The sequence below is a fragment of the Prionailurus viverrinus genome, chromosome A2, assembly GCF_022837055.1.
Source record: "Prionailurus viverrinus isolate Anna chromosome A2, UM_Priviv_1.0, whole genome shotgun sequence".
NCBI lineage: Eukaryota > Metazoa > Chordata > Mammalia > Carnivora > Felidae > Prionailurus > Prionailurus viverrinus.
In genome coordinates, this window is record NC_062562.1 from 111597788 (window position 1) to 111624817 (window position 27030).

The 27030-nt window shown below is 36.1% G+C and overlaps 1 protein-coding gene across 7 annotated transcripts in view; it reads left to right on the forward strand.

The window, feature by feature from the left end:
- The window catches only part of HDAC9 (histone deacetylase 9), a 927480-nt gene that overhangs the window by 393731 nt on the left and 506719 nt on the right, over window positions 1-27030 (forward strand). For 6 of the 7 annotated variants that reach the window (XR_007150219.1, XR_007150220.1, XM_047849221.1 and 3 more), the window contains exon 3: window positions 1833-1895. Coding sequence is in view for 5 of the 7 variants with exons in the window: in XM_047849221.1 (XP_047705177.1) it covers window positions 1833-1895 (63 nt within the window). In the remaining 2 variants the exon portion in view is untranslated. Of the gene's footprint in view, window positions 1-1814; window positions 1896-27030 lie in introns of those variants that run through there. The other variant, XM_047849223.1, reaches the window with a different exon arrangement.

Below are 27030 nucleotides of genomic sequence, written 5' to 3' on the forward strand. Positions count from 1 at the left end.
CTCTGTTGCTACTAATGCTGTAAGAATTACATTTTCCTTACTGACCTAGTTTAGAAAAGGAAGAAGAGTTCCCAGGACTAGTGGATTATCACTTTTGGGTGTGCCCTTATGAATGGCTAGATGGTACAACCCAGTTTGTGATGCAGAATTTATTTCTCATACAGAAATGATGTTATAAGTGTACCTCAGAGACTATAGGATGTTTAGTAGTATATGTTATAATTCATTTACTCTACAGGTGAATTTCAAAATGTGTGTTGGTCTGGGAGCCTATCAACTACTCTAAATGCCATTTCTTCCAAAAATTGAGGTCTGTGTTTCAGGTAGCAATGAATGCAGAATATTCCTAGTTGAAGACTGACCATATTTATTGGTTGAACTACAGGTGCATATATATTTGGTCGTTCTGCATCCATCCATTAGACAGCATCAACACTTTCTTTTCCTTTTTCTTTTCCACATTGAATTTAGCCTGAGGGGTTGAAATAGAGGCAACATTTTCAGACCTAAGCTGTTTTCTTTTTAATTTAGATATAATAGAAACTGGATGCAGTAAAATTGATAGGTGATACCAAGCTCACATTAGGATTTATGAAATGGACAATTGCCTTGCATAAATGGCAAGTAAAAAATCAACCTAGTTCTTCATAAACATTTTATTCTGGGGTGTGCTTGTTTTCTGAAACTACCTCTACTAAATCTCCTGTCAGTCTTGAAACTAGAAGGCAGAAAAGCTTCTAGTGCTACAGCCAACTGCAGTGTAGCCAGAGAAACAGGCAACAAAAATAGAACACCAGGATTGCTGTGCGTGGGTGAGGCAGAAACCACATTATGAGCAAAAGCTTCCAGTATTATTTTAGAACCAATACAGAGCTCTGCACTTCTCTCTTCTCTCTTCCAAAAACACATACTATAAAAATAAAATGAAATTAAATGTATGTGCATTTGCCCTCTTAGAATTATGATTCTTAATTTTTTTTTTTTTTTTTTTTTTGCCTTTCTTTCTTTGGAAACAAATCGCCAGTATGGAAATACAGTGTGTAAAGCAAGCTGGGAGGGAGGAAAGAGTTAATTGCTTTTAAGGCCCTGCAATCGAGAATTATGGTTTGAAAGATAGAGGCTGGACAGCTGGGTTTGCTGGGGTATTTTTAAATGCATTAATGCTGGCTCCAATCACTCGGCCATGCTTGACCTATTTTTGGCTCAGGCCGACCATTGTTCTATTTCTGTGCCTGTGGGCCCTGCCGTTGTTGATTCATATGCAAATGGATTATCACTAGCTTTAGCCAACTTGAGCTGAGAGAGACCAGAGAGGGGGAAGAGACGCACACAAACAGATAGAAGGGCACCGGCTGAAGCCACTTGCAGGACTGAGGGTTCTTGCAACGCAACTCTAGCAGCCTGAAGAACTATAAGCCAGGTTTAATCAGTTTCTTTTTCTCGTGGGTACAGTTAATATTTTTCTACTTATTCTGACAAAGCAATAACCCCGAAGCACATTCCTATTCCCCACCTGCTTTTAGTTTCCGGGATAACCTAAACTCCAGACAGCCATAGCATCGACTTGGTCCTTTCTGCTTTGTACACAGGTTGGTAACACAGGAAAAGTGTCCAGATATTTTGAAAAGTGTATGTCCACCTTAACAGAAAGGGAATCATTGTGGAAGTTGGTCGGCTGCTGCCTCTTCTCTCCTCGGGGAGGAGGGAGGACCAGGGAGGGTAGCTCCTGGGGCCCGTGCACTGAGCAGCGATGAATCTTTCATGTAGCTGAAGTAAGAGTGATTGGAATATGCTGCAGACAATTTACGAGAGTGACTCGTGTTTTTCTTCAGATGGGGTGGCTGGACGAGAGCAGCTCTTGGCTCAGCAGAGAATGCACAGTATGATCAGCTCAGGTAAGATCCTCTTCCATAACTGAGACATTTTATGTGTGAAAGGAGGCAGACTTGGGAAATGCAGCTAAGAAAAAGCACCTCTCAAGGAATTGCTGCTTTTTGGTGTTGATGTTGCTATTTTCTTGGTGCGTCTGTAGGGTTTAACTTAGATCCCTTCCATTACCGTTTCTGTGCATATTCAGCATTTAGGGACAACAGCTTCTGAATGAAATCTCAAAGCTTCTGATGAAGGATGGGACTGAGATAAGTAAAATGTAGTTGGGGGTGCTTTGCCTTACTCTGCAAGTAGAAAACGGAGATCTGTACTGATTGCAAGCTATTCTAATGGGACTTTAAAAATCAGGTAAGTTCATCCTGGGGCTTCAGTTTAAATAGCAGCCTCCGCTAGCCGGATGATTTTATATTTACAGTGTGCATACAGAAGCACATCTATTTATAGACCTACCTTCTGAAATGTGTTTGCTAGGAGTTACAAAGGTAGTTTTAATGTGGCTTTTTCTCAGCAGCCCAAAACGAAAGTATTCAGGATGGAATAAAATTATTATTAGCAGATGCTTATTTTAATTTTCTTTAAAAACATTTGGAGAGTCTAGAATTGTCAGGCAGATGGATGGCATAGCGCACACATAAAGGTGTTACATGCAGGTGCAACCCTTTAAAGAATAACAGTAACAGAGTCTAATTTCTGGTTTCTCTCTGTATGTGCTTGTGCCGTCAAGAAGGTGTGCTGAGGAGACGAAACTTGTCAGCTTTATCAATTTCTGTTTGTTAAAAGAGCAGACTCTCCGCATGATAACACTTACTTATAATTGCTGCTCTTCATATTTAATCCTACAGACAGTTCCTAAAGCTTGGGGGGGGGGTTTGTTTCCGTCCTCCGAATGTTTCAGTCTAAATTGGCTTAAAGTTCTCCCTCACATCTTCTAAGTTCCTATGTGGGCTTGATCATAATTATAGATCACCACATAGATTTCCATGAAAAGAATGCAACGTAGAACAGAGTTTACTTGCTAGAGCTAGATGTGAAAGAAATATTCCACAGGTTGGCATGATGTCTGTTTCAGTGCTGAACACCTTCCCATTTACGCACCTATGTTTGAAGCAAGTTATCTTTAAACCTCCGTTAGTTGTGATGATTTTAAGATACTTCTCTTGATCCAGTTTTTTGGTGGGCTCAGAATAAGAGATCGATCTTGTGTAATTTGAGGTGTTGACACTTAAGTGGCAAGAATTATTTTAACTAGTAGCGTCTGCTTATCTGAAGCAAACGTACTAGGATTTTAGTATGGTTTATTATCTTTGTGGCTTTAAAGTTGACAAGAGCTTGGGGAGGGGTCTTCTGGTGTGTCTCCAATGGAACTGGTCACTTAATTTAGTGTTTTATTTTTTAAATATGGATCAACTTTTAAACAATCACTATATCGGGTATCTTTTCAGTACTACACTTTTTCTGTTTAGTCCTCACCTCTGTGTTAGGAGTTTCATGTTTCTTTCACACGGTAGAGACAAAGCTGTGCCTTTGAAGCAGCGACTGGCCGCTGACATTGAATCTCTTGCCACAGGCTACAGGTGTTTGCAAGCCTCACTGTTTTCGGTGTCCTTGATAATCATATGTAACTTTACTCCGATTTTCAGTTGAGACTGTCATTTTCCTGACATGAAAGCAATAATATTTTCCAGCAGGGAAGTGCTTGAGACTGTCCGTGCAGTTGTCAGTTCTACAGGAAACATCCTGTAAGAACCAGCTCTTAAGTGAAAGGTGATGTAGATTGACATCAACTCTCAAACCTGTCTGATATAAATAAGGAAACTCCAAGTTCTGTTAATTTTTCAAATTTTAAACATAAAATCATTTGCATCCATTCTACCATGTTGTATAACATTTGATGTTGTTTAATGCAATATGGCCTTAACTTTAGTTCCCCCAGTCTTTATTGTGCACTTCCTCTGAGGCCCTGGCTCTCAAATTTGGAGTCATCAAGAATATTTTACAAAACACCAATGCCTTGGTTACACCCCCAGAGTTTCTGATTTAACTGGTATGGGAACTAGCCTGGATATTGGAATTTTTACTATCTTCCCAGCAATCCTAAGGCTGCAGCAAACTTTAAGTAACACTGATGAAGGGGTAGGAGGAGACAATGGTGATCCTGGTGACCCATTTCAGTAGGGTTTTCCTTTAAGTTAATTGACAAGTTAGAGGTGTATTTGTCTTAATTTATCTGCAAATTTCATTTCACTCCCTTTCGGACCAGTGGCATGGGTCTATGATTGATAGGCATAGGAATGGATGGAGTCGTTGGATCTGAAAGAGATTATTTGGTAGTAGTGCAAAGTGGTGGAGACAACACTGTTCGAGGAGTCAAGAGCTCTGTGTTCCGGCTCTTAGCCATTTGGGTAACTGGTTACTCATCTGTAACCTGAACAATAATGATGTCCTCATGCTTACCTCTGGGCATTCTTTATGAGGTTCAAATGTAACAACATGTTATTGAAATGCAGACTCCCTATTATTATAACTATTTTTAGTGAAAGAACCTGGGCTTCTGGCTCTTCCATACCATGCTCTATCTTGCTGAACAAGCCAGCTGAGTTCAATTGTATGTCACATAGAACAATGATATTTTGTTTTAAGAGTAAGTTTTCTTTAGTTATCTTATACGTCAGTTACTTTTTTTGGTTTTCCTGTTCTGGTAAGAACTAGTCATCTCCTTGTGTAAATTGTGACTGTAAATCAGAGTAGTTTGTGTGTGTGTGTGTGTGTGTGTGCGCGCGCATGCATGTGTACATGTACATGTGTTCTGTAAAGTGTCTCATTACATAGTAATCAAAGGCAAAGAATTTGCAGAATGTATAATTGAACAGTGAAACCACAACAAAGTATTTCTTGAGATTGTTTTAAAAAGCTTTGTTTTATTGTTACCTATTGCTTTGAAGTTCCCATTTGCTGTTTTAAAAGTTAAGCTCCATACTACGCATTGATAAAGGTGAGTTTTCTTCAGAGTTCTTTATATACCGTTGAATTGCAAGTGTTTTATATGGTTCCATTTTTTTCTAATATTGATCTAGCTAGGCAAGACATTTTAGGGAGAACTAGGTTCTACAGTATAATCTGCTAATGTGTTTTCAGTTAAAATGCTCTGTAATATTGAATCTTGGAATTCATTATGAGTGACACATTGTGCTAGGTCAGTCTCTACTTTTGTGGCTTGTGTGGGCCAATATAAGTGATAACTGTGGCAGAAAGTGAAGCATGTACAAATATTGACTCAGGTCACTCAGCAGTAGCTGGCAGAATTTGGGGTGTTCTCCTGTTGCCAGGCATCTTGCTTAACATGTTGGACAGCAGAGCTGTCCAGACAATATTGGAACAATTACTATAAAAGAATTTCCTAGAGTTTATACAGCATTAATGTAAAATACATTTAAAATAAGGAAAACTCATATTTTTACTATGTATTCTTATTTTAGGGTATAAAAGAAAAGCATTTAAATCTAAATCCTGAATTTCTTTTATGGAAAACATATCTTCACCCTTTCAGAATCTTTTTTTTTCCCTTTGGTGTGCATTGTCGAGGGGAAAGGAACATTTTAGATTCAGTAGCCATTTATGTCTACTTGGAAAGCAGAATCTAATTATGAAAATGTAAGTCTGTGAAATGCTCCTGTCATGTCAAGAATCACTTCTGGTATTTCCCATAATTACTGTTTTGCCATTCTCTAACTCAAGTTATCTTCACTTACAAGGCTGTTATCAATTTGAATATTTGATAGGTAGTGATCAGAAAGCTAGTTATAAATAGGCCCATTGAGAATAAGGACAAGAATGAATATTTTATATCTCTGTGGATTACACCAGTGGAATAATTGTTATGTCTGTTAAGTAAGAAAATTCAATAAAACCCCTCAGAACACTGAAATAAATCCCAATTCTGAATATTTGTTTATTTACTTATCTATTATTTTTATTTAGAGAGTTGCATGTATATGAGTGGGGGAGGGGCAGAGGGGGGAGGGAGGGGGAGAGAGAGAGAGAGAGAGAGAGAGAGAGAGAGATTGAGATTGAGAATCTTAAGCAGGCTCCATGCTCAGCATGGAACCCGACACAGTGTTGGATCCCATGACCCTGAGCCAAAATCAAGAGTCACATGCTCAACCAACTGAGCCACCCAGGTGCCCCCCAAATTGAGATTTAAAACTGAGGATTTTGATTTTGAAGATGAGAAATTTGAAAATGATGTACGACATAATTTTTTGCCACTGATAGATAATGAAGTGACTCTAAAATTGTATAACCTGGCCAACACTCGCCCTACACACACACACACACACACACACACACACACACACACACATGTACGCATGCACACACAGACACAGTGTTCAGCATTAAGTGAGTACAGAAAGTGATATGACCTAAGCTATCTTGGAAGCTAATAGACAAGGAAAAAAGGGAAATGGGGATTTTGATCAAGACAGAGAAACCTAACAGGCCCTGCATCCTAGGCCCCCTTAGAATTTTACTGACAAAATGACTACTGTCTCAAAATTCTCACTAACATTGCCAGATTTGAAGAGAAGCAAACTGAGTGGATATCCTTAGCTGTTGTTGTTGTTATTATTTCTTGTGCGTGAGAAATAGTAGAAATGACTCTGGAAAAGAAACTAGTGAAATGGAGGAAGGTGAACGAACACTGTCTCTGGAGAAATGAAGGCTTCAGGGCAACACTCTAAGTTAGGAAAATGATCCATAATTCTTTTGCATGAAATACCCTTCCCCGTCTAACCTTAGATATTCCACCAGGAGAAAACATATTTTTACTGAATCCATGGAATTATCTAATAATTTTTCCTCACAAATGAGGCATCTTAATAAGAACATAAATTCCATAAAACAGGAACTCAAAGATGAGATGGTAAACAATAGCACAAGAGAAAAGGATATTTTAGATCTTGGGAAACAAATGAAAATGAAAAAGCATGATAATTACAGAACAAAAATATTCATTAGAAATAGCAGGAAGCAGAAGAGACACCAGTGAAACTCTTTACCAACAAAGGGGAAAGGTTTAAGACCACTGTAGGGAATGAAAAAGGAAAATGGATTCAAGCAATTGGAAAGTCAATTAATAAGAAACACAAAGGAAATAAAACAAAAAGATTATTTATATCCCTGAAGTTGATATTCTAAAACATTGAAACAGAGGATAATTTTGTGAAAAAGAAGAAAGATTATTGCATTGGAAAAGAAAAAAAATAAATAAATCTGTAGACTGAAAGAACTCTCATATTTTAAGGATAGTTTGCTGCAAATGCTCATCACAGAGTCATATTCTAACTGGGCTATTGATTTTCAAATAATAAAAATTCTTCAGGAGTTCATGCAGGTAAAGCAAAGGTATATGGTGGGGGGAAGGTGGGGAGGAAGGGAATGTATGGGACTCAAGAAGTATCAAGCATATCCAACATTCAGTGACAAAAAATAACGAAGAAAAATCTTTGAAGTTCAAAAAGAAGTGTAACCCAATGGTCCATTCAGGCAAGAGTTATTAAAATATAGAGAAAATGGGTAGGCAAGTCAGAAATTCCCAAACATGAACAAGGCTGCTTCCAATGAAACCCACACAATGAAGAGATGAATAAAAAGTGAAATACAGAAGTAGGAAAAGCATAGGCAGATAAATGGGGCAAACCATGAATCTATTTAAACAAATACGAGATTGTGGTTACAGGATAGAAAGCAAATTTTATAAAGTAGGGCAACATTCATAAACATAACCAATATGAGGCATTAGAGAGAGGTGAGATAGAGTAAAATGTGAAACTGCTGATAGCTTCTTTCTGGGCAGGGACAGATTCCCTGCTGCTTAAAATGGAAACACAGGGGTAAAAGAAAAGGACTCCAAACACTGATTTTGTAAAGTAATTTAACCTTAGAAAGATCTTCTTGGAAATAGAACCTCATAGAGGAAGGAATCATTTAGTATGTTGATAGTCCCTTCAGTTGCAGTTTTTGATCCTGATAAAATCATTTAGTGTTTTTTAAATAAAAATAACATCAGTGATATGATCTCACTTTTATGAAAGTGTATTTTGTCCATCCATCCATCTCCCAGAAGGATTCACACATAGGTTGAAAGAAATCATGGACAGTTTTGTGTGTGTAGTGGTGGGCTGGTTGCTGGGGCCAGGGGATGGGGGGACTTTTGTTTTTATCATCATACTTTTTCACTTTGTATGAATTTTTACGATATGCGCATATCTTCTAACAAGTGTTTCTTACAGACCGCACACAAATCTACTGCGCCAGAATATTAATGGTGTTTAATCCAAGTAGTAGGTAAATTGATTGTGTTCTGCTCCGAGTAACAGAAAATCCTACTCAAAGTGACAACAAGGAAATTTATCACTTAGTTAAAATTGCAGGGTAGTTGACAGCACTAGGTGGTCAATAATGTCAAAAATAATCAGGTCATTCATACCGCTTCCCTCTGTTGGCCTTAGAGTTGTATCTTCTTCACAGGTCTATTTCCTCAACAAAGCAGGAGTTGAATGTGGCAGATCCAGGCATTGTGTCTATTTATGCCCGACAAAGTCTGGAGACATAGAAGAGATACTTTGCTTCCTTGGATGTTTTCTTCAGGGAAGTTTTACCCAACATTTCTCCAGCAAATTGTCTTTCATAATTTATTGGCCAGAAAAGCAGCATCTACCCAGGAACAAAGAAGGACGGGACCACCATGATAGCTCCTTACAGTCATACTGAGCCTGGGAGAGTGGGTGCTGCAGCTGAACGTTTAGTTTGTATTAGGAAGAAGGAAGGGAGGGTAAGGAATGCATGTTAGCTAGGCACCAGCAGTATTTGCTACAGTGTGTATGTTGGTGGTTGGAATTTTCTTCTTGGTACTTTTCTTCAGGTTGTATTTCTCAAAATATAAACAATTAAATGAAGGAAGCAGACCATGTAATTTTTTTCAATTGAATCGTGGGTGTTACTTCATTTTCATGAAGATTTTTACATCCATTTTGACACTGATACATTTTTTTACTAGTATTGAATAGGAAACCTTTCTTAGTATTGTTGTTAGAAGGAACCCTAAAAAGAATAGTTATGGAAGAACACTGGATCTCTGTAGGGTTATAAATCGCTTTTTAGAGAAGAGGAAAATCAACATTGTAAACTAGTGCATTACAAACATTTATTATAAATTTGAGTAAAGTATTCCTTTAATGCTGGCTTTGAGGGATACAGAAAATATTAAGAGAAATTTATTTAATGTATAAACTTTTCTTTACACTGAAGGAGGATTATTTTTAAAATATTCAAAATGCAATTTCTTTGCCAGTATGTTGTTATAATTATTACATTTTCAGAGTAATGAACAATTTTAACAATCTGGAATAGTAACTGCATTTTAACAATTTTTTTCTGAATTGGAATACTTTGAAAACAATTTAATTGGAATAAAAGCCCATGAAAATGACTTTAAAAATAAGCTTTCAGTAGATGAAATTCAAAGATATTTTGGCATGTGCTTCAAATCAGAGTGGCAGTGCTATGGTCTGTCCCATTCTTGAAAGGAAGATAAAGTGCCAGTGGTTGGCTTGGATGCATGGTGTCCTTACTATGGGCAATTCTCCCTTTTCTAATTTTGGGAGCTGACAATCTGGAGATGAAGGGATGAGAAAATACCTTGGGTCTACTAGTTCTATTCTTCCCCCACTAAGTCACTTGCAGAAAACAACTTTAACTTAAACAAGAGTTTTTGCAATACTAACTGCCCCACGTTTTACATATTATCAGAGAACATTATGTTTAGGGTTACTCTGTGATGCTCTGGTTCGTGAAAACAAAACTGAGTAATTCTTGTGTTTTAGAAGAGTATCAGTTCCGTTCATTATTTTAATGTTAAATTTTCCTTAGTCAAATAAGGGATGGGCCTTTTATATATGGTGTTTTTTAAATACCCAATAATTAAATCCAATGAAAACTACATTTAAGGAAGAAGGAAATTTACCAAACCACAGACTGTAACTAGTCATTTACTTATGATTAAGCTCTTTGCATGTTGATAAGGTTGGAAAAACCCCAGAACTTCATTTTTTTTTTTACTTCTTCCCCTCATGGCCTACTGCTTGTATTGAAACATTTTATTTATAATTTATATTCAGTATTGACACAATTTTAGCCCTGTGGATGCTTTTTTTCAATTATTTGAGGTGACTTTTGGTGGGTGTCAAAGACATGACACATATCCAAAGTAGGTTAAAATATTTTTAAATTTTAAAAGTTGAAATTAAAAACAAACAAACAAAAAACCCAAGAAAATTTCACTGAATTTCCATTAAATTGCACATTGTGGCCTGGAAGTTCTCATTTTAGTGAAAACGTGTTTACCCAAAAAGTTCTCAGGGAACCTCATGTAGGGTGAATTAGAAAAGCTGTTGGTGAATAGAACATGATTCAAATTTTACTCTTGATGGTGCTTTCTAAAATTTTTTTATTTAAATTCTAGTTTATTAATACACAGTGCAGTATTCATTGCAGGTGTGCAATTTGGTGATTCAATACTTACATAGGACCCTCTCACAACAAGTGCACTTAATCCCCATCACCTATTTAACCCATCCCCCACCCACCTCCCCTCCGGTAACCTTCAGTTCTTTATAGTAAAGCCTGTTTCTTGGTTTGCCTCTCTCTTTCTTTGAGGGTGCTTTTTAAATCTGCTTACAAATGAAATTCAGTTGTATATTTTGAATGTGTCTTTTACATCAGACACCACTCATTTTAGATTTAAAAATATCACAATCAGTTATCATTTTCATGATTTTTCTACCACATTCTACTCTGATCTAATTGTTTAGTCTCAACTTAGGAGGTCAGTGTTTGGAGCCATGTGTTTTCATCATTTTTTTAACATTGTCATTCTTCTTATTAATGTAATAAGCTACTGTTTCAGAGGCTTTTTCTGTACCAGGCATTGTTTCATCTTTTAATCTTCCTTGCAGTTTGGAGAGGTATGCACTACTTAGAGCAGGATTCGTATTTTGCAGATATGGAAACAGGTTCAGAGGAACTTACTTATGGTGATCATGGGTAGGAACCAGCAGGGTCAGGTTTGAACTTGGTTTGTTTACCATGTCTCTGTTCTTGTTTACCATCTCTCTGCCACTTTTTCTCAAAGAGAAAAATATTTTGCATAGGATAATGTGTTTCATATCTGGGGCTAAAAATATTGAATCAGCTATATAGATAAATGTCTAGGCATACTTCTTAGTCCTGGGAGGTTTAAGGCACAAATAGGCAACTATGGTGAAAGGCTTGGTTGGAGGAGCCTTACTTCACATTCCCAGGGCTTGATAATGATATTGGAGGAAGTGAACACTGTCCAGGGCTGAGACAACTCAAGCCAACCTCTAGAGTTCCATGAGACTGATGATATGCAGAGTAATGAGTACACACTGTGGACAGAACCAGTATCCTCAGTGCATTTGGCATGTTGTTTGCCAGTGCTCACGGTACATCTTATAAGTCATACATGTAAGGTTTGCACCACTGCAAAATAGCGCATTATAACTAATGTAATTTAGCCGGAGATCTTTTTTTTTTTCCTTCAAATGTTAGCTCCATGGGCTTCAGTATTTTTTGACCAAAATGTTTGAATTATATCTACTTCATTCCTTACCTAGAAATGAGTTCGGCAGGGGGGAGGTTCACTAAAGTCTGTATCTCCACTCAAATCCTTATCTCAACATGCTATGTCAAATTCTTAAGCCAAAAGAATAATCTAGCTAATAAAATTTTACTCTGCTTATTTTGAATCTGTATTCATCCAATTTGGGCCCAATGTGGACTTTTTAGGCGAAAACTGGATGGTGATGTTTGTGTGTACCAACATGGTATTACATTTTACTTTATCTTGAGTTAAATTTGTACATTGAATTCACCAGTTAGATACTAATGCAATTATTCAGGAGTCAGCTCCTTGGTTCTCATCAACTAATTTTTATAATCTTATTGGCTATGAGAATCTTGAGCTATCTTTATGGAATACATCGTGGAGGCATTATTGATTGTCATATTAATGACCAACATAATTTATTGCCTTCCAGGCGAAAGAAGCTTTCAGAAGATCATTAAATGCATTAAAATCTGCAGATGCCCACATGTCTGTGGCTCTCTTTAGCAGGCTGACTCCTTTGGGTCAGTTATTCTTAGCCTCGGTATTTCTATCTTATGGCATTGCAGGTCTAAGATTAGCTTGTTAGGCGTTATCATGCCATCTGAGTTACCTCCTAATATAACTCTACACTGGAATGATTATTTATAGAAAGAGCATTCTGTCATTTTTGGGTTATTTCTAGTAGTTTAAATAAAGAAGAATAACATTCAAGTGAAACCACAGATTCCTTCCTGCTGCCAAAACAACATGATAACTGTCTGCTTAAGGGGCAATAATGTTTAAATGTCTGCTTAGGGTGATTGCAGAATTCTTTTTATCTCTGCCACCTTGACAGAAAAGGGAGAACTTTGGATATTGATGTATAATGCTTGTGGAAAGGCAAAGAGGCAGTCTTGATGCTTTCTGTCACAGAGCACAGAAGACTCTGGTTGATGATGACAACAAGAGACACACAGGATTTATTTTTAGAAACAGACATTGCTAAGCTCTCTCTTTGGTGTTAATATGGCTCATAAACAGGGCTCCTCATTGTTGACCCTTCCAAGGAAAATGGCATTTTATACACACACATATACATACACTCTATTTTTTTTTACTTTGCAAGAATGACTCTATTATTAAGAAGATAACTAGAACTTTTTTAAAGCTAAGAAATCTAAATTTTATAAAATTCCTCCAAAAGATATATAGCACTTTTTAACATTTCATGAAAATTGGGTCTAAAGGATGGTTTGTGAAAAACAGTCAAATGTTATAAGTACAATGAGTATATAGATTGGCCATAGGTGTGGAAAAATAGGTGAATGTATATTATAAATAACTTAATAATAAATTACAATACCTGTAAATAATATCATCTATGTTTCTGGCTTTATTGCAATAATATGAAAGATATAGCTATAAAAGATATTATAAAATTATGATTCATTAATTAAGTTGCTGATTTAAGTAGATGAGATAAAAATTTCAGTATATAAAAAGGAGGTATAAGACTTTGCTAGTTGTTCTGGTATAACGAACTCTTATTGAACCCAAAAAATTTTATGTAAAATAAAATGTACAATTTCACATTAGAGAACTGATCTCTTAGCTTACTTACACTGTAAGTTTAATTCAGATCTTGGTAATTGATATATTACTTTAAAATTAGAATTGCGATTTTACTCTCTTAAATTTGCATTCTATATTTCCTGATTATTCACTCCTGATTATTCACTCATTGTTAGATGCTGAAATGTTAAAGTGCTGTGGTAATACATTTCCTGTTACACATCAATTAAAATGCTTTAGAATGGATGATTCAGTTCTATAGGAATATTCATAAATTTATTATTTATTTACTGAAAACATATTATCTTCTCAAAAGATAAATATTTTTATGTTTGTGTGCAATATAAGAAATCCACAGCCCATTGGGAACTTGCAGAATGACAGACAAAAACAGGAACACATAGCAATTCATGTGTATTCTCAAAGAAGTCAAGATGTAAACAAATTCAGAGGATTGGAAGTAGAAGCAATTGTAGTAACCCACTGCACTGCGACCATTCTTAATTAGCAGGTTGAAGATTTGGGCAGATGATGTAATTGCTTGAAGTTTTAGAAGCTGAATTGAAATAGTCATACATCTGATTTTTGGTTTTTTTACTCAAAAATATTTGAGAGCCAGCCACATACCAGGTATTATTCTATGCACAGAGGATACATCTATGAAACAAGATAAGGAGACATGTATTTGACTGATTGTTCAATTGAATGATGGATAGATAAGGCTACTTTAGATAGTAATAAGTATTAAGGAAAACTAAAAGAAAATTGGGATAGAAAATGACTGATGGTGGCAAAGGCAGTATTAGAGGAATCACATAAAACCTTTTGAGGACGTTAAGATACAAAGAATATTTCCCCAATAAAAGTTGGTTTTCCCTCAGCATTCCATTTGATCTAGAACAAACAGAATAAAATCACAGAATAGAGCAGGAGAATGGGGAAATTTTTATTAGTGGATACATAAGAAAGTCAGGGAAGTCTGTTCCCTGGTTTTAGAGACTTTTTCTAATTTCCAAAGAGAAATTTTATAATGAGGTGATCTCTCCCTAGCATTAATGCTTTGGGCTGGAAATAAGGACCTTTTTGAACCACTTACCTTGGTTCTTCCCCAAAGGTTCTTCTTTGACCCTCATTCCAGCTTTAACCTCATATATGCAGAAACTTCTTACCCAAGCAGTATGAGCCGTGCTTGTACTTTAGTGAAGTGATGAATTCCTCTTACCTGGGAGCCGAAAAGAATGGGGACAGTATATCCTCATCCACTGAAGTTAGGAATCTGAAAGTTTTTTCTCAAATTTGCAATATTGCACACTAAAAAAAATTTTTTTTAGAGAGAAAAGCTGCCAGTGGGGAGAGGGCGTAGGGAAAGAGAATCTTTTTTTTTTTTTTTTTTTTTTTTTTAGAGAGAGCACAAGCAGAGGAGAGGCAGAGGGAGAGAGAACATCTTAAACAGGCTTTCTTGCTCAGCTCAGAGCCCAATGTGGGGCTTGATCCCACAACCCTTGGATCATGACCTGAGCCAAAATCAAGGGTCAGTCACTGAACCAACTGAGCTACCCAAGTACCCCAATATTGCACACTTTTAAAAGGGGTTATTGGGGGCACCTGGGTGGCTCAGTCACTTGAGCATCTGACTCTTGAATTTGGCTCAGGTCATGATCCCAGGGCCCTGGGATTGAGCCCTGAATCGGCTCTGCACTGAGCATGGAACATGCTTATGATTCTCTCTCTCCCTTTACCTGTCTCCCTTGCTCACACTTTGTCTCTCTACAATTAAAAAATAAATAAACTTTAAAAAATAAATAAAGAGGTTATATAACACAGTATTCATTACACAGGTGTTTATTGAGCCCTTCACAACATGCCAGGTATTTAATTCATGGAAATCACGGGATGAATAGCAACTTTCTTGTATGACTATAGAACTGTAACTTCTAAACAAAATGTTTAGAATACACTGTCTTCATCCTTTTAGGAAGTGGATAAATTTGTGATTAATTTTTATAAAAGTTGAGTAAGGAAGTATTTAAATCTATTTTTAAAAAGGGAGAAACAACAATGTGCTAAAAACTATTTTCCCCACATGTTCTACTTTCTCATGGGTAGGGAGCAATGATAGATACACACAGTAGGATGGACAAATATTTTTGAGGGACTGACACATGATCTCACATGCCTGATGCCTCATGGGGTTTTCCCTCAACATTCCAATTGGTCTAAGTCAAATGGAATGAAAGCACAGTTAGAATAGAGCAGGAAGTGTTCTGGAGCTATTTTAAACTCCACTGAGTTGTGCCTTCTGTAAGGGATGGGGAAGCCTTTACTGGTGGGAAGGTGAGGGAACCAGGGGAAGGAGATCATCTATCATTGTCTTTAGCTTCAAGAATACTGAGACTGAGCCAAACTCCTGGACAACATGCTTTTTTGGATTCACAGTGTAGCTTGAGGAAAATGTTTAATAACTACATTTTTTCCTCAAGGATTGTCTCATTTAATCAATTCAATTCAATTATTGAGTACTTGACAGGTGCATTTTTAGGCTAGATTTCTGTGTGTGTGTGTGTGTGTGTGTGTGTGTGTGTGTGTGTGTGTACTAACAATCAGCTGTTTCCTTTTTCTGAAATACCCTTCTGCTGCTCTGTTCTTTGCTGGAAGAATCCTAACCCTTACAAAGCATAGTTCAAATGTCCCCTAACACCCCCTCCCCATCCCCTGCAGCACTATCTTCTCCTCAAATCCCCCCTCTCCCATAGTTCTTTATTACTAACTTAGAAATTTCCACTTTATGTCTTACACTGTGGTTATTTATGTATGTGTGTCCCCATCCCCCCCCATTAGTTATATTATAAGCTCCAAGAGGAAAAGGATCATGTTTTACTTCTATTTTTATTCCCTACAGTGCCTAGCATATAATTGATCCCTGAGATTATTTTTAGATGAATGAATGAGTGATTAAAGAGTACAGTGGTATCAGTCTGTTTTTAAACTTTTTTTTTGATTTTTAAAAAAATGATTTCCTCTTTTATGTATAAAATAAATCCTCAGTTTTTAGTAAATTGAAAAATGTAAACTTCTTGATCTGTTAAAACCTTAACTGAAAATTAAAACCATTCATTTTAGAATATTAATCAAGAATAATATCCAGTGTTTTGACAATATGTATATGATCCCTAAATCTTTCAGTTATTCTTGAGAATGGAATTTTGTAGTATTATTTTTTGACTTGATTTTTAATCAATAATGCCATGAGATATGTGTCTGCATTCAAAATATTAAGTGTGAAATAGATAATTTAAGACTGTCTGAATATAAATGCATTCTCTTTGGTCCCAGGAGAATAAATTTGGTTGTGAAAATGATTATAGGTATACTTTTATATTATTCAAACATTACTTCACATTATATCCTATTTTTCTCCTGTGTGAAATTTTTATGTATAGACAGCTTTCTTAGATAAAGACAAAAATGGATAGAATTTTTGGTTAATAGCACCAATCTGAAATAGTTTTGCCCCTCAGATTGCTGTTTGGAGCTCATCTACATTTCTTCAGGTATTACTTAATTGGCTATATTATTTGAGAAGAGAGCAATGGAAAAGATTTTTTGATAAACAACTTAATAATCAAATGTTGAATGCCAAGGGTATCAGTAACTTAAAAAAATTATCTAAAGTAAAATGTCAGAATAGGGAATTCACAGAGTGAGATATTAAGGAAAGACAGATGGAAGGAGTGAATCAATCTCTGTACCCAGTTTTTCAAGAAGAAGAATGCAATAAATATATTTATGTCTAAGTGGGAGAGGAATGGTGAAGAGAGTAAGTGTAATATAAGTAGGAAAAGATATAATTTTTTTCAGGGTAGTCTTTGCTGAGCTTTAAAACTCAGCACAAGAAAGGATACATTAAGGCCGTTAAGGCTAAAAAAATTGATTGAGTTAGTTACTATAAATGTGGGCCAAGAAAAGAGTTGGATAATGAAACCAAATTTTGCAACATAGCTGTTGAAGTCAGCTTAATAGGGCACAGGAATGAGTATGTGCCAGTGTTAAGTCCATGACTTTGCCAATTGTGTTTTCTCATCATTGTGAGTCCATGGTAAGTTTCTAACTGCTATAATAATTGTATTGAGGTGGTACAAATCAAGTTTGGTCAGCTTTGGATTTAGAAGTTTCTCATTCTTATATTAAATATTATTAAGAATTTGTTCGAGTAAATGTCCAAAGGTTATAATTTTTGGAGCTATACAAATTAAGTTACTTGGAATCATCTGTTTTCTTTCCTGAAAGGTAAACATAAAAATGTTAGAAAAAATATTTGGATATTAACCTAACCTAAATTGCGTACAGTAAGAAGGAAAATAATATAAATAATCTCTGGCAAGAAATAATTAAACATAATAAAAACAATGCTTTGGGGCGCCTACATGGCTTAGTTGGTTAAACCTTGGACTCTTGGTTTTGGCTTGGGTCGTAATCTCACAGTTCATGGGTTCAAGCCCCACATCTGGCTCTGTGCTGGCAGTGCAGATCCTGCTTGGGATTCTCTCTTCCTCTCTCTCTGCCCCTCTCCCACTTGTGTGTGCACTCTCTCTCTCTCTCTGTCTCAAAAAATAAATATACTTAAAAAAAAAACAATGCTCCTAATATGAAATCACTTCTTTCAGATTTTAATCAAGAATCAACTCTCAGTGTCTATTATCCCAATAAATAAATGGAAATTCTGCCATATCATTGGCCTGGAAAGATCAGTGGTCTTTTTTTTTTTTTTTCTGCAGCAGATAGTATTAAACCTGAATATGAATATAAATCTAGAAAACATTTTGTAAATTCATTCTAGAAAATTTCATTAGTTTTTAGATGACTAGAAAGCTTTGTGGACATGGGAGAGAACATATTTCTATTTGATTATCTACTACCCAGTCACCTTCCTTGGGCACTGAACCAATATGTAGTAGAAATTTTCTTTATGCTTCCCCAATAATGTATGTGTGAACCATTTTTCACACATACTTGCCATCATTGGATATAGTTAGACTTTAGATATTTTGGCCAAGATGAAAGATGAAAAATGGCACAGTATTACTTTTTTATGGTAATTTTTCTGATTACTAGTGGAGTTTAATGTTTTCATATGGTATTAGCTATTTGGGTTTTCTTTTATAGAGAGAGAATTCCATGAATGAAACAATGGTTAAAGGGAAAAAGTCTATCAGTGAATGTCACCCTGTTAACAGATTAAATGAAAAAATAATATGATCATCTCATTAGAGAAAAACATTGAGTAAAATCCAGTGCCCTTCCAGGATAGAAACTCCTCATAAACTAAGAATAGTTTATGATAGTAAGCATTATCAAATGAAGCCTTATCTGAAATTTTATTTTTGCTGGTAAAAGTAAAACACATTTTCTTTAGTGTCAGGAAGTTTATCTTTGGAGATCCTAATCAAGACATGAGCATTCAATAAGATGTGTAAAAACCTGAAAGGAAAAGGAATTAATCCAACTAATAAAGAGTTCAGTTATTTAATCCACCCACCCCCTCACTTCCACTCTGGTAACCATCAGTTTGTTCTCTATAGTCTGTTTCTTGGTTTGCCTTCCTCTCTTTTTTCTCCTTCACTCATTTGTTTTGTTTCTCAAATTCCTCATACGAGTGAAATCATATGGTATTTATTTTTCCCTGATTTATTTCACTTAGCATAATACTCTCTAACTCCATCCATGTCATTGCAAATGGCAAGATTTCATTCTTTTTGTGTGTGTGTGTGTGTACGTGTGTGTGTGTGTGTGTATACATATATATATACACACATATATATATACACATACACACACACACACACACACACACACGTACATACACACACATTATATATGTTATGTATATCCATTCATCAGTTGGTAGACATTTGGGCTGTTTCCATAGCTTGGCTATTGTAGATAATACTGCTCTAAATATTGGGGTGCATGTATCGCTTTGAATTGTTATTTTTGTATACTTCAGGTAAATACCTAGTACTGTAATTGCTGTATTGTAGGGTAGTTCTATTTTTAACTTTTTGAGGAACCTCCGAACTGTTTTTCAGAGTGGCTGTACTAGTTGGCATTCCCACCAATAGTACAGAAGGATTTCCCTTTCTCCACAGCCTCACCAACACCTGTTGTTTCTTGTGTTGTTGATTTTAGCCATTCTGACAGATGTGAGGTGATATTTCATTACAGTTTTGATTTGTATTTTCCTGATGATGAATGATGTCGCACATCTTTTCATGTGTCTGTTGGCCATCTGTGTGTCTTCTTTGGAGAAATAGGTGATACAGGTTAAGGAGTGCACTTGTTGTGATGAGCCCTGGGTGTTGCTTGGAAGTGTTGAATTACTAAATTGTACACCTGAAACTAATATTACATTGTATGTGAACTAACTGGAGTTTAAATTTAAAAAAAAATTTAATTAAAAATACGAATTCAGTTCAGATTGCTTATTACAAGGTCAGCATAAAACATAAAGAGTTAAAAAGATTACACAAAATGGGGTGCCTGGGTGGCTCAATCGGTTAAGCGTCTGACTTTGGCTCAGGTCATGATCTTGCATGATCTTTGTGAGTTCTAGCCCTCTGTCAGGCTCTGAGCTCTCCACACAGAGCCTGGAGCCTGCTTCAGATTCTGTCTTCCCTTCTTTCTGCCCCTCCCATGCTCATGCTGTCTCTGTTTCTCAATAATAAATAAACATTAAAAAAAAATTTTAAAAAGATTACACAAAAGGTAATAAAAGATGATATTATTTACAATAGCAGTTGAAGCCTTTGTGGAGAAATTGATAAAATTATTGAAGAACAAATAAGAAAACTTAAATAAATTTGAGAGTTGCTGTGTTCATAAATAGGAAGACTGCATCTTCAAAAAATCATTTATTCTCAAATCAGTCTATAAATTTCTTTGTTATTAAAACAGCTGAGGTGCCTGGATGGCTCAGTCAGTTAAGCAGCCAACTTCAGCTCAGGTCATGATCTTGTGGTTTGTGGGTTTGAGCCTCACGTTGGCTCTGTGCTGACAGCCTGCTTTGGATTCTGTGTGTATGTGTCTCTCTCTCTGCCCCTCCCTTGTTTACACTCTGTCTCTGTCTCTCTCTCTCTCAAAAATAAATAAACATGAAAAAATAAAAAGGAAAAAAAAATAAAACAGCCAACTTTCTTTAAGAGATAGATAACTCATAGGGGCGCCTGGGTGGCTTGGTCGGTTAAGCGTCCGACTTCGGCTCAGGTCATGATCTCACGGTCCGTGAGTTCGAGCCCCGCGTCGGGCTCTGTGCTGACAGCTCAGAGCCTGGAGCCTGTTTCAGATTCTGTGTCTCCCTCTCTCTCTGCTCCTCCCCTGTTCATGCTCTGTCTCTCTCTGTCTCAAAAATAAATAAACGTTAAAAAAAATTAAAAAAAAAAGAGATAGATAACTCATGCATGATACAAAAATCAAATGTACTAAATGGTATTATATAGTAAATAGTAAATCTCACTTCCACACCAGCTCAACCAATATATTAACAATGATTGGTTGGTTGGGCAAGGGACACAGATCAAAGGACCAGAATACAGCGTTATTTTTAATACCTTTTTATATGCCAGAATTTGCATCACATAAAATGGTCACGGGACATACTATTATTAATTAAATGTTTTGGGAAGAATTAATATATTCAGTTTGTAAACTCATAATCAAATGATGTACTCAAATATCTATTTTTATAATACCATTGTTAGTCAATTGGACAGGTTACTAGTTAAACTTCTCCAAGGCTGATGTATAGTAAATGCAGAGTCTTGCACTTTGTGGAGGGATGAAGAGGAGTATTTCAGAAGTATGGGAAGGATTTTAGTTAAGTTTAACTAAATTAGGTGACCAAAGTACTCAATATTTATATAGCTCACCAAATTTCAAAAGACAGTTTGAGACTGATTTAAAAAAAAATTAAATTTTTATTTATTTTTGAGAGACAGAAACAGAGCACGAGCAGGGGAGGGTGAGAGAAAGGGGGAGACACAGAATCCGAAGGAGGCTCTAGGTTCTGAGCTGTCAGCACAGAGAGAGCCAAATGCAAGGCCATAACTCACAAACCTTGAGATCATGGCCCGAGCCGAAGTCGCTCACTTAACTGACTGAGCCAACAAGGTACCCCAAGATTGATTTAAATAAAAGATTCAGATTGAAGGGTACTGTTGAGTGAAATAGAGGGTGATAATTAAGTCAAGGAAGAAAGGTAGATACTCTACCCTAAAGCCTCACAAAATACCAGTTGGTGCCTAAAACCACCAATGAGGAAATAACTTTTAAGCTGACGGCTGAGTGACTAGAAAAGCCCAGCCATGTAAAGAAAAGGCATTCCAGGTAAGAGGAACACCAGTGCAAATACCCATAAGTCCAAGATATATTTGGGCTGTTTTCAGAATAAAGGCTAATATGGTGACACAGAATTTTCAACAAAACAGAGGTAAAAAAATTGATGGTTAGGCAGGGACCGTTTGAATATTGTGTCCAAATTGCCTTTTCTGGTAGTTTGTCTCTAGAAAGCACTATGCCAGTGCTAAAGGAAGAGAATGTTCTTTACCTTTTAATTTTTCCATGGGTACCAGAAATATGCTGAATGTAATTCTAATCCCACTGCATGCAACAACCATTTAAATATTGCATGGCGGGGACACCTGGGTGGCGCAGTCGGTTAGGCGTCTGACTTCAGCCAGGTCACGATCTCGCGGTCCGTGAGTTCAAGCCCCGCGTCAGGCTCTGGGCTGATGGCTCAGAGCCTGGGGGCTGTTTCCGATTCTGTGTCTCCCTCGCTCTCTGCCCCTCCCCCGTTCATGCTCTGTCTCTCTCTGTCCCAAATAAATAAATAAACGTTGAAAAAAAAATTTTTAAATATTGCATGGCGAATGAATGAATGAATGAATGAATAACTAAATAAATAAATATTGCATGGCATTGTAGATGTGATAGCAGGAAAACTCAGTATATCTGTTTATATGTTCATTCATATTTTTATGAACCTAGTAATAGCATGTAAAAGAGTTCAGGGATAATGAAATTGATTAAGAAACAATAGCCTCCAGTCTCATGGAGCTGTATCTTAAGTGGGTTTTAGCTCAGGGTCTGCCATTGTGTGAAAGTAGATAATTTAGTTGTCTTGGCATCCATTAACCATGAGAGGGGTTGCCTAGATTAACTATTAAGGTCCCTACCAGCTTTAAAAATATCAGAGAATCACCTTTTTCCTTACCTGAAGCAGATCAGGTCACAGCACTATCTTTGTTGTATAACAAAAGTAACTTTGATTGAATAAGAAAATTGCCACAGTAATGTGTTAGTCCAGTACTAAATGTGTTAGTTTATAGCACTACACATTTTGGGCTTAGGAGCTCATTCTGCTCTAGTTTGTATAACTTTCTTCTGAAGTTTGTGCTAGTCCCTGACTGGTTTTGAATGTCTTACCGATTCACAAAATCATCGGTCAGACCTGTTTACAAAAAACTATTCAGTAATTGTTTTGACTTACCTCGTTAGTTTGATACTTTGAAGCAATAAGTACAATCCCCTCCTCTTTCTTTTGTGTGCATGCGCTATGTGTGTGTACATACGTAATTGTGTGTGTACATACATAATGCATGTATTAATTATAATTGAATTATTTTTGTTTCCTCGTAGCAAGAGTTATGGTATTTTTCTACTAGTAGTAGAAAACAGAAGGAAAAATACTACTACGTACTAACCTCTTGTAGCTTAAAACCAGATATTATTTGTTTCCATTTTAGTCATGAAGATTATTATTTTACTGTTAATCAGGTAAAGCTTTATCATCAGTGTTATTTTTTTTTCTTCCTATCTCTTTGCCCAGTTGACTACATTTGAGTTTTCTAGATCTTTGGAACTGCATTTCACTTTTAAAAAGTAGGTGTTATTTTGGACTAATAAATATAGCAGAAATTCATTTAAATAGCCCTGTAACAAATTATTATAAAGAAGCAGAAAGTTTATTCACATACCTTACTAAATATTACTACTTAATATATGTAATTTCTGCAAGTTAGTGGTTAAATTGATAAGAAATCATTTCCACCTATCTTTTTTTCCAACAATATATTTAAATCAAAATATTTATCTTTGTCAAAACAGTAAGTTGGAGTAAGCACTACAATGTTCTTAGGAATTTTTTTATTCATAAGTTTTTCTAAACCTCAGTTTTATAGTTAATATTTTTAGAATTTAGAAAGTGAGAGAGACTGTATTGGTTATTGGTTCTAGAATCTTATTTTATTGGGTTTTACACCTACTCTGGGTGATATTTAAATGATGCCAAAGCTACATGTTGCAATCAAGATAACAACAGTATTTTTTCCTTCTTTCTCATTCCAATCTTTTGAAATGTAATGCATGGAAATTTTTCTTTCATATGTTAAGTGTATCTCATTGCTGAATATAGTGTGCCTTACTGAAGTATTCACTTCTTTGCCAAAAACACATCAGTCATTCACAAATATTCAGTACTCTGAGAATGAAAATTTTTTTAGCTTCTTGGGTAGTTGGTGAAAGCCAGTTTGCAAAGATTTCTAACTCCATGGTGTTAGACATTATGTGGAATCTAAGGCTTAAGTATTAACAGTGCATGAGGTAGAATTCTGTATACACTGGAACCTATGAGCTACAATATTCTAGACTGAGAGTGATAGCCAGTTAATAGATTGGTGATAATTAGTCTTTTGTCTTGTGGATGAGATAAAAATACATTATGATTTTGGAGAACAAAATTGGTTCTATCCCAGAAATATTCATTAATATCTAAGAAAATATCTGTAAGATAAAAATAAAATTTCTGAATTAATTAAAACATGGAAATTCATATAAGCAAACCTAAGACGTTGATAATAATTGCTGTAATAATTGCTCATAAATGTTTGGGGGTGACTAGGGGTGCCTGGGTGGCTCAGTTGGTTAAGCGTCCAACTCTTGATTTGGGCTCAGGTCATGATTTCATGGTTCCTGAGATTGAGTCCCATGTTGGGCTCTGTGCTGATAGTGCAGAGCCTGCTTGGGATGCTCTCTCTCCCCTCTCTCAAAACAAATAAACATTTTAAGAAAATGTTTGTGGGATGACTGAATGAATGAATTGAAAATCACTTACAATAGCTGATATTTAAACTGCATATGTACCTTTATACTTTGTATGTTTCTAGGCCCATTACATTGGGTTATCTAGGCATAAAGATATATAAAGAATATATTTAAAGGCAGTATTTGATTTGAAAAAAGTAAGGAAGATCTTCTCTTTCCTTGTTATGATACTTTTATTAAGGGTATAATATTTTTTATGAATATTAACTATGTCATACTTCGAATAGGGAATTCCTTCAATGACTAAGGTTTGAACAGCTGTTTCCTTCAGACAAAAATGGCATTTTCCTTTAAATTTTTCATCCACTTGTAGGCCTCTTTCTAGTGGACTGCATTCTGGCATCCTAATTCATTATGTCTACTATAGTTAGGAAATAAAAAAGCAAATGATTGAGCTTGTTACTTTGGTTTTTAAAGTAAGCGTCAAAAGACCCTTAGGAAGGGTTTCTTCTGTTAATATATATTCATTTAAGTTCATATCTGTAGAAAATAAAGTTTGGCCAATAAAAGGCCAAATGCCTGAGTCTTTCTTATGTTCTGGATTGCTGAAGTTATTACAGCATCTTTCACAAAAGAAAATGTTACCTTATAATCCTACTCAATATCGTATTTACGTGAAAACACTAACAGGAAAAACCCAACTGAACCTTCTTCTACCCCTTTTAGAAAATAGCCCTAAAGCTGTTTCAAAGGTAACATAGCTAAAAGAAAAGAAAAGAAAATAACCTTAAAGAGTGTTCTTAGGTATGTCAAATTTAAATTCTAGGATAATGGTAAATTGAACATCTCATATGACTTAGCTAAAAAATCAAACATCTTCTGGCATAATAGTAAAAAATTTATATAGAAAGATTACTTTAAAGGACCAATATCTGATATTAGACTCTCTGAAAAAAACTCAGCCAGCATTCTCTATAAATTTTTATTTTTCTTTAAATAAACATGAATTATAGTCTAATTCCTAATTTCTTGGCTCAAAACTGGCAATCTCACACATTGAAAAAATCACTCTCTAATGTCTAAAGACAAACACATTTGGAAAGGTTATATAGAGTGCCAGGCACTTATGGGCATTGATGTCAATTGATGGGCTTCACCTTATGACTGCCTTATTTCACTGCTTTCCACCTGACCATTTCCTCTTCTTCTCCTTCTCCTTCTCCGTTTCCATCTCCTCCTCCTCCTCCTCCTCCTCCTCCTCCTCCTCCTCCTCTTCTTCCTCCTCCTCTTCCTCCTCCTCCTCCTCCTCCTTTTCCTTCTCCTTCTTTTTCTTCTCTCTTCCTCTCTGTCTCTCTCTCTCTCTGTCTCTGTCTCTTTCTTTCCAGCATCTCTTAAGTATCTCTTAGTTTCTGTGATTCAGGAGTCCAGACGTGGGCTAGCTGGGTCCTCAGGCCTCACAAGCCTGAAATCATTGTGTTGGCTGTGACTGTGTCCTCATCTGGATATTGGAGTCCTTTACAAGATCATTCATGTTGTCAGCAGAATTCGGTTTCGTGTGGTTGCAGTACTGAGGGCCCTGGTTTTTTGTTGGCTATGGGATAGATTGATTTTTACCTCGTAGAGTCTACTCTCAGGTGCTTCCATGTTGCCCCCTCCACCTCAGCAATGAATCCTTCTTAAGCTTCAGACTTCTCTGATTTCATATTCTACCAGCCAGAGAAAACTCTCTTCTTTTAAAGAGTCCCATATAATTAAGTTAGTCCCACTTGGAAAATCTCTCTATCTTAAAGTCAAATAATTACTAATCTTAACTATGTCTACAAATTCCATTGCCAGGTAACCTAACATAATCATGAATACCGGATGGGGAATATGTCATGTGAACATCTTACAATTCTGCCTTCCACAGTAATTTTTTAAAAGTTTTTATTATCGTATATCCTTCTGGCATAATCTCATCCCCTACTCAGCTTCAGATCAGCTTCAGGTACCAGCTCTGTGCTGATAACTCACAAATCTCTAGCTCAAACCCCAGCTTCACTCCTAAGCCTTTAGACCTATATCAACAACTTCCACTGTCAATTTGGAGGTTTCATGGATACCTTATTTTAGAGATTGGAAAATGAATCACCTGCTGGTTTGTATGAGTGATAAAAATTCAAAGAATGTATTATGAAAATGAGTTCCAGGGATGTTATTTTCCTCACTACTCTCCATTTGTAAGTTGATAAGAAGCATGATTGCTTGTGTGATATTATGCAAGAACCCAGAACTTTGGAAATGAAAGAACTAAAAGTAAGTTCCTTAGATTCAGAGATTGCTTAGAGTCCTTTCCTCCTTTCCGTTTCTCCTCTCTGCCACTCTCAGAGTCTAGCACAGCTACTTTCATAGTTCTTTCGTACATTTGTTCTAAAGAATTAGCTACTACATATTATACATTATGTACTGCTTTTGGTGTTCTCTTGTTTTCATCCAGGTTTTTCTCACTGCTGATTTGATCATTTGTCCACCTTTAGGGACAAAACCTTGCAGGTAGGGGAGTACAAGTAAAGCCAAAGTTTTCTTCATTAAAGAAGAGGCCTTTATTCCCCTTTTCTTCCATTTCTCCCATCTGTTTTCTGCCAGGATTATGACAGCAAAGTGGAAAGTGGGCTTCTAATGCAAATTTGACAAGAAACAGGGCATTGAGGACAAGAATCTTCTTTCACATGCTAAGGAACTCCTGACTATACTTCTGAAGTAGTCTTTGGGATGACAGCTCATCTGGCTAAAGTACAAGTTTTTGTTTTAAAAATACGAATGATCCT